General features: G+C 34.7%; 2 protein-coding genes across 2 annotated transcripts; both read right to left on the minus strand.

Moving 5' to 3' along the window:
* Positions 1–2363: 2363 nt before the first annotated feature.
* Positions 2364–7488, minus strand: LOC140004371 (phenylacetaldehyde reductase-like). The gene is made up of 6 exons (XM_072080283.1): positions 7344–7488; positions 6670–6839; positions 5150–5338; positions 4199–4361; positions 3370–3556; positions 2364–2725 (listed from the first exon to the last, which is right to left on the minus strand). Exons 1-6 carry the CDS (start codon positions 7477–7479, stop codon positions 2578–2580), a joined length of 993 nt encoding a protein of 330 aa, XP_071936384.1. The 5' UTR covers positions 7480–7488; the 3' UTR covers positions 2364–2577.
* A 4719-nt stretch (positions 7489–12207) lies between these two features.
* On the minus strand, positions 12208–13699 carry LOC140036961 (ferritin-like catalase Nec2). Its single transcript, XM_072080284.1, has 3 exons — positions 13324–13699; positions 12995–13220; positions 12208–12850 (listed from the first exon to the last, which is right to left on the minus strand). Exons 1-3 carry the CDS (start codon positions 13671–13673, stop codon positions 12473–12475), a joined length of 954 nt encoding a protein of 317 aa, XP_071936385.1. The 5' UTR covers positions 13674–13699; the 3' UTR covers positions 12208–12472.
* Positions 13700–14074: the final 375 nt, after the last annotated feature.

Here is a 14074-nt window from a genome sequence, read left to right on the forward strand (position 1 = left end):
CTTTTTGAAGAAATTAAGAAACATATGTTCAGCCATTGAAATGTCAAGCAGTATTGATTGTCTTAATTCAGTTTCTCATAATTCCGTTTGGATATTTACCTTCTGCAAATTACATTTGCAAGTTTTCCAGTAACATTTCCAACTTAGATTGAATTGTCTTCATTATGTTTTCAATTAGAATGAAAACTACCAATGAACACTCAACAGTATCCCGAACACCTATCTTGGCACCCCTACGCATCCGTGAGGGCACACACCTAGTATTCATGCAGCAGCTGTTGATAAGACAGGACATATCTGAAGAACAACAGATACTACAAATTGAATTCAGAACATGAGAGTTGAATTGCGTATGATCAAATTAACAATGAAGAACAAATGACGAGTTACATGATTGAACTTATTTTATCACTTTGAAACAAAGGATGATGTTTCACATTTATTTAATAGTAATTTGAATACAATAGGCTTAGATACTAACTAAATTCTTCTCCCTGAAGCTCTCAACCGTATCTTTCAAGCTGACCTCCAAAGGGATAAAGTGAACTCCCAAATTCTTTGCCTTGTCATTGGATATTGTACAGTCTGAAATAATAAGGCTGCTGTTATCGGACAACCTGTAGAAGGTTAAGAAAGTTCAGAATTAACAAGTAGATAAAGCATAGGTGAAAAGAAATGCTAATGTGAAATCAAGCTCTGCAAAATCTGTTGCAGACAATAACGAGTATTTTGCCTTTGTACAAAATTTCTCTAATATATGGAGATCATTTAATCTATAACTTTTGTTATAATCCATTTAAACTTTCTGCAAAGGGCAACGTCGTGGATTAATCGAAGGGATTCATGTATCTAAAGTTTGACTTTCCTTATGAACTAAAACTAGAAAAAGACAAAATCAAAAACTGGCTCTGCAAAGTTCTGGTAATTTGAAAGACCTATCGAAAAGAATTTTACTTGATCTGAATCCAATTAAATACAACCACCTGAATTCAAACATCTATAATTTGCAGAGAACCAATTTGGTGATCCTAGTCATTAGAATAACCTAATTCTAGAAACGAAGCTGAGAAAGAGCATAATGTGCTACCAAAAAATGCAGAAAATTCTGGACTTGATACACTTTTTTTAAGCTTGAAATTGATACAAAAAGATGTGATAAATCTTGGACCTATATACTGCAACAGCAACAAGCCTGTAAAGGCTTACACCGACAAAATTGACAAGGAAAAAAGGACTTACTCATTAGGAAACTGGTGAGAAGGGTAAAGTTCATGCAAAATCTTGATGACCTGAGAGGCATGGGCAGATCTCCCAACCAGGCAATATCTTCCACTTGCAGAAGGGACTTCAAAGGCTAGAATATGTGCATAGGCGACATCTCTAACATCAACCCATCTATGCGTTCCATTAGGAAATGACTCAGCCCCTGCATTCGGTGCCTAAGTTAGTAGCATCATTATGTATCTCTTCTAGCGTCTTTTTAATGCACTAAAGTATACGTACAATTAAACACCAATGGTCTCAGTCACTGGGGATAAACAAATGGCAGAGATGAAAATGTTCAAATCTAGAATCAACGGCCTGCCCTTTATTTTTTTTGGAGAGTCTCTTGGTTCTATTTTAGTGCAATGCAAGGCCCACAGCCATGAAGAGGGAGAGTTGAGGAATGAACCACTTGAGACAACCGTCATAGTTAATTATTGGTTGATCATAAGAAATATTACTCCAATGAACTTCTACTAGAACAGTTGGGCTAACAGCATGTCTTAGTTTTAGAAAGATCAATTACTAGGCAAATAACACAAGTACAAACACGACAAGACCGGTTGTCCTTTAACTAAAACAGGGGTTAAACATCGAAAGCTGAAGATACTTGTCCCTAAACTACTCCTCTAGATAGACAAAAATAAGATATTTGCAATTTTTTGTTCCAAAATAATTCAAAAATCAACCACTTCTTGCTTTACAAGTCCTGAAGTCATTGTACAAAGTGGCTATTTGGGTCGAAATATTTATTGTCAATAGGGAAAATAATAAAAGAAATCTGATTAGCAAGTAAATTCTTAAAACACAGGCAATGACTACACAGAATGGTTAGAATATTTTCCATTTTCATCAATTTTTGCAAGTAATTTATTGACAATCATTTCAAAAAGTAACATACGTAACATTCAACGCACATATTTTGTGTTTGTATTATTAAACGCATTGGCCATTTTTTCGTTTGGATTGCTTTTTTTTCAAAAAAAATTTATATTTTTCGTAAACACATTTTCTAATAACATTTTTATCTTACATATATTAAATCACTATAACACATTTTTCTACAAAAACTCCAAAAAACAACAATCCAATCGGGCTAGTTTTTGGTGGTTACACCACATTTTTAATTTACATACGCTTTCTCCACTTTGACAATTCATACATTCTCAAATCCACTTTGAATTGCTTATTACCAAATTAACATGAAGAATAAATGACAAATTACATGAATGAACTCATGTACCATTTCTCACAAAGGATAACGTTTCACATTTATTCACTGGTAATTTAAATACAATACAACAATGCCTTGGCTTAGATGCTAACTAAATTCTTCTCCCTGAAGCTTTCAATCATATCCTTTAAGCTGACCTCCAAAGGAATAAATCGAACTCCTAAATTCTTTGCCTTCTCGTTGGATACTGTGTGGGCCGGATAAAAAAGGTTGCTATAGTCTGACAATCTGTAGTATGTTAAGAAAATTCAGAAAAGACAAGTAAATAAAGCATAGTTGAAAAGAAAATGCTCATGTAAAATTAAACTCCACAAAATTTGCAGGAGACAATAATGCTTCACAAGCATTTTGCCTTTGTATAAAATTTCTGTCATATATGGTAAGAAAATTTAGTTTAAAACTTTTGTTACAATCCATTATATCAAAGGGCGAATTGCATGGATTAATGGAAGGGCCGTATTTATCTAATTAACTTTTGAACTTTCCATATGAACTAAAACTAGAAAAAGACAAAATCAGAAAATGCTGGCTGAGACAAAACCCTGGTAATTTGAAAATCCTGGCAAACAGAATCTTAGGTGACCAGAATCAAATTCATTTCCATCACCAAAAACTCAATTATTTATAATTTGGAGAGGAAACCAATTTGGAGATCCTACTTCTAAGAAGAACCTAATTCTAGAAACAAATTTGAGAAAGAGCTCATTTGATGAGAACATGAGACAAAAGATGCAGAAAATTCTGGATTTGATGTATGTACTTTGTTAAATATAAACAAAAATTATGCGATACATCTTGGAGGTGCATATTGCCATCAACAACAGCCTATAAGGACATATACTGACAAAATTGACAAGGAAAAAGAGACTTACTTATCCAGAAATTTATGAGCAGGGTAATGTCCACGCAAAATGTTGATGACCTGAGAGGCATGTGCTGATCTCTCAACCAGACAATATCTTCCACTTGCAGAAGGGATTTCAAAGGCAAGAATATGCGCATGGGCAACATCTCTAACATCAACCCATCCAAGAGTTACATTAGGAAATGCTCCAGCCCCTGCATTCAATAGATAATGAGATCTTTAAGCATATATACTATTGTCTTTTCACCTCTCCTCTAGATAGGCAAACAAAAGTAATTTCCAATTTTAAGTTCCAGAAGATTTGAATTAGCAATCACTTCATGAAATGAAAGTCCTATCATCACTGTACAAGGTGGCCATTTGGCTCCAAAGAGTCAGTGTCAATGGGAGAAGTAATAAAACAAGCTGATTAGCAAGTAGTCTTAAGACACAGGCAGTGACAACACAGAATGAATTTTTCCTGTCAGTGCCCTCCCAAAAAATTCCTCAAGGAAGAAAAAGTTATAACATCTTCCACCCCAAAAAGTGTTGTTCTTCCTAAATTTGCATAGAATCTCAATATCAAAGAATAGAAGATGCAAGCAACATGAACGCCAGAAAAATGGTTGGACAGCAAAGCTTTTTGGCATGACCAGCTGATAGACCAGATAGCTTGATATATCAGTTCACATTTCTATCAATGTCTGTATGCTCCATTACAATAATAAGCTAGCAGAACCTTACAATTTTATTAGTGTCATAGATACTTTGTTGTACGATAACAGAGAACATTTTAGTTCATGATAAAGCTATAACAAAACATAGATGAACATTATCTAATACAGCTCACGACATACCATTTACTAGGCTCAGAATCAATTCGGTGGTGAGATTAATAGATGGCTGCAAGACTGGACCAACTACGAATCCTGGATGAATTGTGATTATCTCAATGCTATGCTCCTTTGCGAATTTCCATGCAGCATCCTCTGCCAAGGTTTTTGAAAGTTCGTACCAAGACTACACCATAAAAATTGTTAAAAAGTTGGTTGCTTTGTAGCCGAAAATACATTAGTTTTTAGACTCAATTAACAAGTAATATTTAAAACTTTTAGAAAATGGTAAAACCTGTTTCCATCATTTGGAGCTACTACTTATGCGGCCATAAAGCACAAATTGAAAGCATGCATATTGGACAAGCTATTTTACAAATGATTAAGTAGATTCTCAAGGATGCTAAGAATGGCATTGATTTTTCCTTTAATTTAATTATGTGCAACGGATGATGCAAAGTACCACAGTGTTAACATACTCCTGATAGTATGATCTCTTCATCCTCGAGTCAACACAGAACGACAAAGGTATTTGACTTGTGACTGATCAAGCCATATTCATGACTTTCTAGCAGAAGTTCCTTGACATCTGCCCAAGCAAACATTGATCATCTTGCAATGCCTTTCCAGACAATAATGTGGAACTTGATTCTACAGCTTCATTTAGGAGATGCGCGGTTGGCTATTCCATACTTTATTATCTCTTTCCAATTAAAGCTAAGCTGTTAGTTAAAGGAAGAAAAGAAAGAGGATCCACCTTTCTGGCCTGCCCTTTAATCAAAGGGTTCTATCAATTATACCAAAAAAACATCTTTCTTTCCTATAAAAGTACCACGAAGCCGTGAAGATTCTATCTTAATTTTCCCCATACTTGGACCAAGCTCCTCAGACTTTGTACAATAACAAGTTGAAACTACAGAAATCTAGCATTCCACATATACATAATTTAACAGATAGAAATGGATGATAACATACCTTCTGCTCCTCACAGTATGATGGATCAGAAAACCAACTTTCATCAACGACCACGTCCTTCTTTAATTCTCTATTGATTGTAACTGCAGCCATAGAAGATGTTATAACAACTTTTTTTATAGATGAAACTTTTGCACATGACCGTAGCACATTGACTGTTCCTCTTACTGCAGGTTCCAGTAGTTCTGCCTAGAAAATGAAACAAAGACAAAAAACGAAGTCATTACCAGGCAACAGATATGCCGATGCTTGCGTCCTGCACAATCATGTTGGTATTCTGTTTTTAGATTTTACTATAAATTCTGTAACCTTTACCAGACCATGTCTCCACCACAGTAACAACTAACAACTCAAACAAGTCGCAGAACTGATTCCCTAGAAGTTTCAAACATCAGCAAGCTAAGTACAGTGAAATCATGGCTTGAAAAACACAGAGAGAGAAAATAGGAAAGGTGTTGCTCCTACAACTCCTGCAAAGAGATTTTAGCAGAAAAATAAACAGCGAGCAATAAAGGGTTACTATCAAACTTATTTGGAATTTTCTTTTGATGCCTACGAGTCAATGGACCATGAACTAGATAGCCTTGTTCATTAAAATAACTAAAATCAAACTTCTAGTGAGTTACTTAAAGGGGAGCCCCACAAACGCAATTAGAGAAATGAACCAGGATAGGCACACTACGTAAAACCATAAGGCACAATCATTAGCAGATGTGAATCAATTAACAAAGGAAGATGCATTCAATCTGCAGATGCTCAAATGTATGTTCAGTTGATATGAGATTCTTAATCATTATAATTTGCGTACTCAAAAACCAGAATTCTATATTGACTAACAGATTAGCTGGCCAAAGCAGGGACTTATTTGCTACAGGGACAAGCTTAAACCTAGCTCTAGCACCTTACACTGACTGACTTATGCACAAATATAATTCGATAGATCTTGTCTACAAGCCCACTTGTAGACCATGGGAATGTGCTCAACTCTTAATTTTTTTCATCGCCTAACATCAACATTCTTCCAATTGTATCTCTGAAGTAGCAATAGCTAAATCATTTACTAGAGATCTCATATATAGGTATCCAAGATAATGAAGCACGAAGCATATCACAGTCTTCTTACCGTGACCTTCAGGAAGAGGATTGTGCATCTACAGACTTTAAAGAAAAATTCTTCACGGTTTTACCCTGGAAACTATATTACTCTCTTTCATTTTGCATAATAAAAGAGAAATTGAAACACATCATAAAGCCATAGAATTGGAAATAAGAAACTCCCTATTTGTAGTCAGTATTGATGCTTTAACATCATCTAAATCAAAGTCCAAAGGAATATATATCATCCAAAAAAGAAAGTAGAAATGAAATATTGGCCGGCAATAGAAGAATATAGTAAAAAAAAAAAAAGTAGTAGTAAAATTAGATATTCTACAAAGCATGTCAAGAATTTTAAATTCCGTTGAATAGAAAGCAATTTTTATTGACAATAAAAAATTTCCAGTTTGGTAAAGAAAATGCACCTCTGGATTGCTAACAGAAAGTTGAACAGGAGATGCGGTATGGAAAACACCTTCACATCCCTCAACTATTGCATCAAAGGATCCCTTTTCTAATAAGTTTGCCGAGAACAAGTGAAGCCTTTCCTTTGCTCCAGCAAGTGCTGTCAAATGCTGTGCCTTTTTTGGATCATCTGTGGCATGATTGCATCAAGGAGAGGTTCAGACAGCTACAATTAATCCCAAGCTATCTTAGAAAAGTCTATCATGTTTTTACCATGGCTATATTTAAAGGAGACTTGGACCCAGAGTAAATAATGGAAGAATCCCAATGCAACAATAAAGTGATTACTTGTATGGATACAATAACATTATAGAAATTTCCTTTTCTTATAACCTTTTTCCTACTCGTTTTGTGTTTTTTTTTTTGCTTGCCAAAATTCATTCCTAGTTTTAGACCACCAGCCTTTCACCTTTAAGCATTGGGAGCCAAAAATGCAGATAAAGATGAACACAAGGTGATAACACTGCAACAGACCCTGAAGTACAGGGCGAAAATCCCACTTAAGCCTTGTCCATACAGGCCTAAATACATGCACATGGCAGAAAATCTACTTGCAAACAAGAGAAGCACAGGAAATCAAAATCTGCACACAACACAACAGAGACAGTACTTGAGGAGCACAAAATAAACTTACTGAGATCACGAACGGAAGCTTTAACAGTATAACCCCGCTCAAGCAGCAGCTTCACCAGCCATGAAGCTATGTATCCCGAAGCTCCAGTCACGCACACCACTTTCCCTTCTCCTGCTGCTGCTGCTGCTGAGCTCATTTTGTTAGTGCTGCGTTTATTCTGTGTATGTTTTGCCTTGGGTCCATACCACGAAAGGCTTGGGAGCTTATATATAGCAGTAGACAAATGGTACTGTTGCAATTTGCTTGGCTCATGGATGACGTATGCTTCACGGTTTTGGCGGGGGTTCGGGCGGCGGGCCGGGGGGATTGGGGTGGGAGGTAAACGGTAATACTGGTATACGCATGCATATAAAATTTATATGAAATTTAAGCGTGTTATTTAGTATAGTGGATGATGATTTCTAATAATCTGTTAATGAAATTTAGTTTTACAAAAAAGAGTAAAAAAAAAAATAATATAATATTATCAAGTTATAGTAAAACTTGATATATACATATATATATATATATATATATGAATAAAATAAGATATTTTATGCATTCGAATACAATAACATAATCTACTTGTACCATTATCAGGTGTTTAACAGATTTATTAATGGATATGAAAGTGTTAGATTTTATCTCATATTTTTCCCAATTTATGACTTTGACTTCAAACTGATTAACTCATAAGAGAATCCAAAACCATCTGGTTGTCAAACTGGACAAGTAACAAAAAATCATGTCCATGCATGACGGGTTTTTGCTTCCCATTCTGATTCAAATTCTATAATATGTACCAAAGTCTGAATCCTCAATTAGAACTAAAAGATAAATCAAATTACTCAAGACTTAAATCAAGTTTCACTGAGTAAGAGTTCGTTTAAATTTGACTTGCGAACTAATTAAGTCAAGTTAGAACAATATTTTATGCTTGATAAAATTTTTAGTGTAGGCTGAGCTTAGCTTAATGATCATAAAATTGGGATTTATTGGTAAAAAAATTTAAATTACTCGAATTTGACTCAATAAAATTTTTTTGAGTTTGGCTCAATAAATAAACAAATCAATCTTAAATACCATCTCAAGTTCATTAAAACAAAATATATTTAATATATTTAGTTTGATTACACATGTTTACACCCTTTTATTTTTCATATGGTCGATAACCATATAATTCTGGACTGGAGCAGATCTGAGTAAGGTACCTAACATGTTTATCAATTTTATTGTGGTCTGTGATGGATCTAAATAAAACATTTCAAGTATTCTAGTACTTTAATGTGATGTAATTATAGATTATTGTGTACATTATTCTGTATATCACACCTGTGTAAGCTGAATAAATTGAACCATGTTACAGTATCTTTTTTTAAATTAAAATTTAGAATTTTGTGCCAAATTCTTTTGCAATAACAAATTTATTTAAAAATTTCATAAAACATAATTTAACATGACAAATTTTATTGTGTATGGTAAATTTTTAGTGGCTAGTAACCCTTTTGATAATTTTCAATTTATTGGATAGCAACTTAATTTAGCTATACACATAAACATGGCAAGTGTACACACATTTTTTTAATCTTTTTATTTCTTGTTTTTGTGGGGAAATAACTAAAGGATGTGTTTGGATAGGAGACTAATAAACTTTTTTTAAAAATTTTCCTCGTGCCCAATTGCAGGTTAAAAGGAAGAACTCTCCACCATCTACAATCTAAAAACGGATTTAGTCCCTTTTCGGTGGCTACTGAATCGAAGCTTAGTGGGTCTACTTGACTCTGGATTTTTCTTTAGTCATACCATTTTGTCATAAAAAGCGACAGATTGTTTCTTCTAAACCTTTAATTGCACACGCCATGGTCTACTTGATTGCGGGTTTTCCTTTAATTGCACCATTTTGTCATTAGTGACGATTGCTTCTTCTAAACCTTAGCTCACTGCACAGGTCATTCGTGTGAAAGTTAATTGTTACTGTTGGGTGAAGAGTTAAAGTTGAAATTGGTAATCGCGGAGCAATTCATCTTTTGACTCCTTGGAAAATACTGATGATACTTTTTTCTACTCACCAGCACCCAAAGCTTTTCTAAGATGAGCTTTAGTGGCATTTCACTGTAATTTTGAAGTTTGAAAAGATACGATGTTATCATCTCCTTTTCTTTTCCTATTGTCGCCCATTACTAGCGTCACCTTTGGAATGAATTGCTTCCTAACAATTCGGAATTGAGACCTGCATCTGGTTTAGTTTGCTTGTTAAACCGAACTTAAATTGAACTCGACAAGTCATGCATAATAATCGTGTGATTCTATTGATATATTTTTTTTTTTCGGGTTTTGCATGTTGGTTGAACAATTGTTCAAGTTCTTGTCTCGGATTTTACTGCTTCACCAGTATGTGGATGTTGCGGCTAAAGAAATTTGCATTTGTCGTTAGAAGAAGAATTTTCTGTTTTATGACTGGCAAGTGATTTGGGTCCATCTATTTTAGTGCTTTGTTTACAATTTAATTGGGTTCAATGGTCCATCCACATCGGAACTTAGAATTTATCCTTCTGTTTGCTTTTGCATGAGCAAAGATTAGTGATTTTTAATCATAATTCTGGATTCCTCTACTCCAGCTGTATATAGTGAAGAAATCTATCCCGTTGTAATTGTGTATTTGCACACCAAACATCATTAGCCTGTCTACTTTTGACATTGTTCTTGAATTACTCAGTATAGAATGTGTATTAGCTACTGCAAGCAAATGAACAATACAATGAACATATTACCTCTTAGACGTTATGTAATCTGCATTTAAACAATACAATGAACATATTACCTCTTCTGAAGGATTAGTAAGTAAAAATACAAGCTCAAGATATTAGCAATAGTCGTTGAAAACTTTACAACGATCAAGGTAGCAAGTAGAAAGGGCACCTTGAACCTGCGGTAGAGAAACTAAAGGCACTCCAACAAAGAAACCTCAACACTTTCCAATATTTCTAAAACGAAAAAGGAAATAGTACCAATCAATTTAGATTTAATCCCACAACTTGAGCAAAAAGATAAATTATCTACTATTTTCCAATGCTTGACCATATCTGTACCTACAAAACTAGCTTTTAAAGTTTGCGTAGATGTCATACATCACAAAACTAGCATCTCACACAAAGTGAATGAGATGTTGGCACATTTCATCACATAATAATTAATTGAAAACAGCATGCATTGGACCCTTTATTTTTTTGGAGCATTACACCAAGACAGAATGACTTAATATAAATGGATTCTAATTTATACTTACTAGTCTAACCAGACCTACCATTCCAATTTAGCACACATTTTTGTCAGAATATGGTAAATAAAGGCACTTTATACTATATGAATTTCACAAAAAGTTATACAAAAAATGCAGATATAGGTAGAGAAGATACATACCTAAAAAGTTCTCAATTATGTTTTCAAAATGCTAAAGTAATTCTTTTCCAGATTTACTGATGGTGCTTTATGTTTTCATGGTTTATGCAAAGAACATCATACTATCTCTCTTAGTCAAATAATACAATTCTTCCCCACAAATTTCCTAAAGCATCTATGAACCTAGCTTGGAAAAAAAAGGAGAGATTCTTATTAACACTTTGAAATGATTGTGAGAAAGAAGAATTTAACCCTAGCGTAATTAATACAACTCCTCAAAGGAAAGAAAAAATTAGAAACAAGCAATATTTTTTTATCTTAAAATTGTACCCATATTCACACAATATACAATGATAGAACAAACAAAAACCTATAAACCATTATTTTGTTCTATGGGATTTAGAGAGGGAAAAAAGTACCTTTAATGATTATAATGGTAGATGACAACGGAATTATGATAGGGTTTGTAGATAAAGTTTCAGTGAGTTTCAATGTTTTTAGGATTTACTCTAATACTTATCAGTTAAGAGAAGAAGTAAGGAAACCTCATCAATAAGGCAAGTAAATCTCATCAAACAGTGAACTGTGTTTTTTTTTTTTTTTTCATTTTGCTTATTTTAAACTTTTTAGGAAATGCCAGTAAAACTCATGATCCAATGACGCATAAGGTAATGCCAACCAAGTGTGGCCAGATTTGTATTTGATGGCATAGTCAGCAAAAATGCTGTTGAGCTAGCATTTTCATAGTGTGAAGAAGTGAAGTTCCCTTGAAAGATTCAACCATGGCGTTCCCTTGAAAAGTTCCATTAAATAGGTGCCACTAATTCAGATGTTTCTTGTAGTGATTAGTGACTGTTTATTGGTTGTTTCTAATTTGCCCACACCGAGTCCAATTCAAAGAGAAAGATCTTCTTATTTTCCTTTGTCTTCGTCTCTCCAGAAGAATATGACACGTGGGTCCCAATCTTATGTTATTCTTATTGAAGTTTCAATATAGTAAGAAGTGTTAATGGTACTCAATTAAACTTTCATGGTACACATGTGGACCTGCAAGTAACACACATCATGTGATGATTGGTGTTGAAATTTTCAAAATCCAAATGCATAATAAAAAATTTAGTAACATCAACGGTTGGAGTTTGGAAATCAAAGAAAACTTTCTTTTTTTTTTTTTGGAAGTTGCTTGCTAAACAAAAATAACACAGAAATATTATGCAGTAATTACCATGCAAATTTTTAATTTTTTCCTTCTAGTTGTTATGTCATTATCCACAGCATTGTCATGAAAGGGACGAGAATTTTTTAGGACAGAAAAAAAAAATTTTGAGTGTTTACGTGGTTAACCATTTTGCTTCTTGTATTATAAACCATGACTAGTTAACTAGTTCTGAAACAAGGTTTGTCAAAATTCGAACTTTAGAAGTTTAAGGTGTTGGAAAATCATGTTTGACCAAAAAAGTGCAAATTCTTTTTGCTAAACAAGAAATTTAGCTTTTCTTCCCAACTTACCAAACGTGGCAAGATAACGTTTGGACTCTGATTCATCCAATGTCTAAGCTCGTACAGTAACATAAATCTTCATGATTCATCCGACAATTACGGACAATCAGGTAAATTTGCCTTACATTATTTTGACAACATCAGCAACATGAAAAAAGATGCGATGAAACAAGTTGTAGTAACCACAATCCTCTGTGCCAAATAACGGGGCAGACTCTTTGAACTGAGGGCACAAGAATTTATTTACTCTTTCAGTATTTCTTGAGAAATTCTCTGGCAATCTTTCCGTTGCCTCCCTTAGGATAGAATCCTCCTGGAACATGCTCATTACCAGTGCCATAAACAATCCTCAGTATCTCCTCTGGACCCCTCTCATATGAGATAGAGTAGGAATTGGCAGATAAAACGTTGCTTGAAGTCCGTCCTTCGGCGCCTAGCTTCATTGGGACAAAGATCCCTTCGTCCTTGATTCCATCCTTGCCCAACTTGTTTCTCAGCTTTGAAATGCGAATAGTAAATTCAGCCACTGTTTGATTGTAAGGGTACACCACTTCTTTAGCTCGTTCATAGAGATACATTCTGATTACTGCATCTTGGCCTGATTCAACTCCTAGTAGCCCCGCCAAAAGCTACAAAATTAAGGAGAAAAAATATATGTGAATCACATACACGTTTTTTTCAACTTAGCTATCTTGCTTATTGAAACGAAAAAAATCTTAACTTTTTGAATATGCTCAATCATGGATTTTTGGCCTGAATTTTAATGGACTTACACGCTTGGCTCGATAGCCTTGGAGTAAGGGATTTGTGCCAACATAGCCTACTAGGCCTACATAGGGAATTACATAAGAAGCCAACATGTAGTTGAGGCTGTTGCTGTAAGGGTTGAACGGAGGGTCGAGTTTGTACCCAAATGCTTCATCAAAGAGCTTTGCAAAGTTTTCAGTACGGAGGTCCAGCTGTGGCCTTGGGAACAAACCTACCGTATCTCTAAGCGCCCTAAAGTTCAATGACCCAAAAAAAAAAAAAATTGATGATCAGATATACTTCACGATTGGAATTCTAGCTCTAATATAGTAGAAATGAATAATTACATACGAACCTGAGATGGCCAACTTCTTGATAGGCAAATTCAGTGATAATGTTCTTTGTAAGAAGATCAAGATTGGCTTTTTGGGCACCGATGGGAGGAGGACCTTCATTGGGCAGTTCAGGCTCAACCATGTCGAGTCCATGGCCTAAGGCACCCCACAAGAAAAATTCTGCTTCCAAGAACTCTAGATTCACCGGAAACTGCAACAGTTCAATGTCTTTCTCGTATAGTGGAAGTGATTTTTGTGGAAAAGTTGGCTTGCAAGGTTGAGGGGAAAATGATGCTGTGGATGCTGTGCAAGACACCATCAAGACCATGAACACGACTATTTGGGGCTTATATGATAAAAGAAGAGCCATTGTTCGACGGCAGAATGAGAAACAGAGGTTGAGAAGACGTGATTTGAGTTTTGAGATGCATTGATCGAGATATTCGGTGGTGGTATTTATACTGGGATTGAACATTGACATGTGTTTCTTTCGGAGTACGTCAATCCTTGGTTTGGACAAATCTCCACCCAAAAAATTGCGTAAACAATTGTTAACCAATCAGAAATGCACATGAACGTCATGAAACACAAAAATATCAGATCTGCATTGCTAAATTATACTAATAGAGTAAATTATTGATTTCCCTTTAACTTTGTCAAATTTGCAAGTAGCTGCTCCATTTGTTGCTGAAGCTGTTTTTAGAACAAGTAAATATATTTATGAGGAAGCATTGGTTTAAAAGTTGAGGTTGAGACTCCAAAATTTAAAAG

The sequence above is a fragment of the Coffea arabica genome, chromosome 2e (genome assembly GCF_036785885.1).
Source record: "Coffea arabica cultivar ET-39 chromosome 2e, Coffea Arabica ET-39 HiFi, whole genome shotgun sequence".
In the NCBI taxonomy this organism is placed as follows: Eukaryota; Viridiplantae; Streptophyta; class Magnoliopsida; order Gentianales; family Rubiaceae; genus Coffea; species Coffea arabica.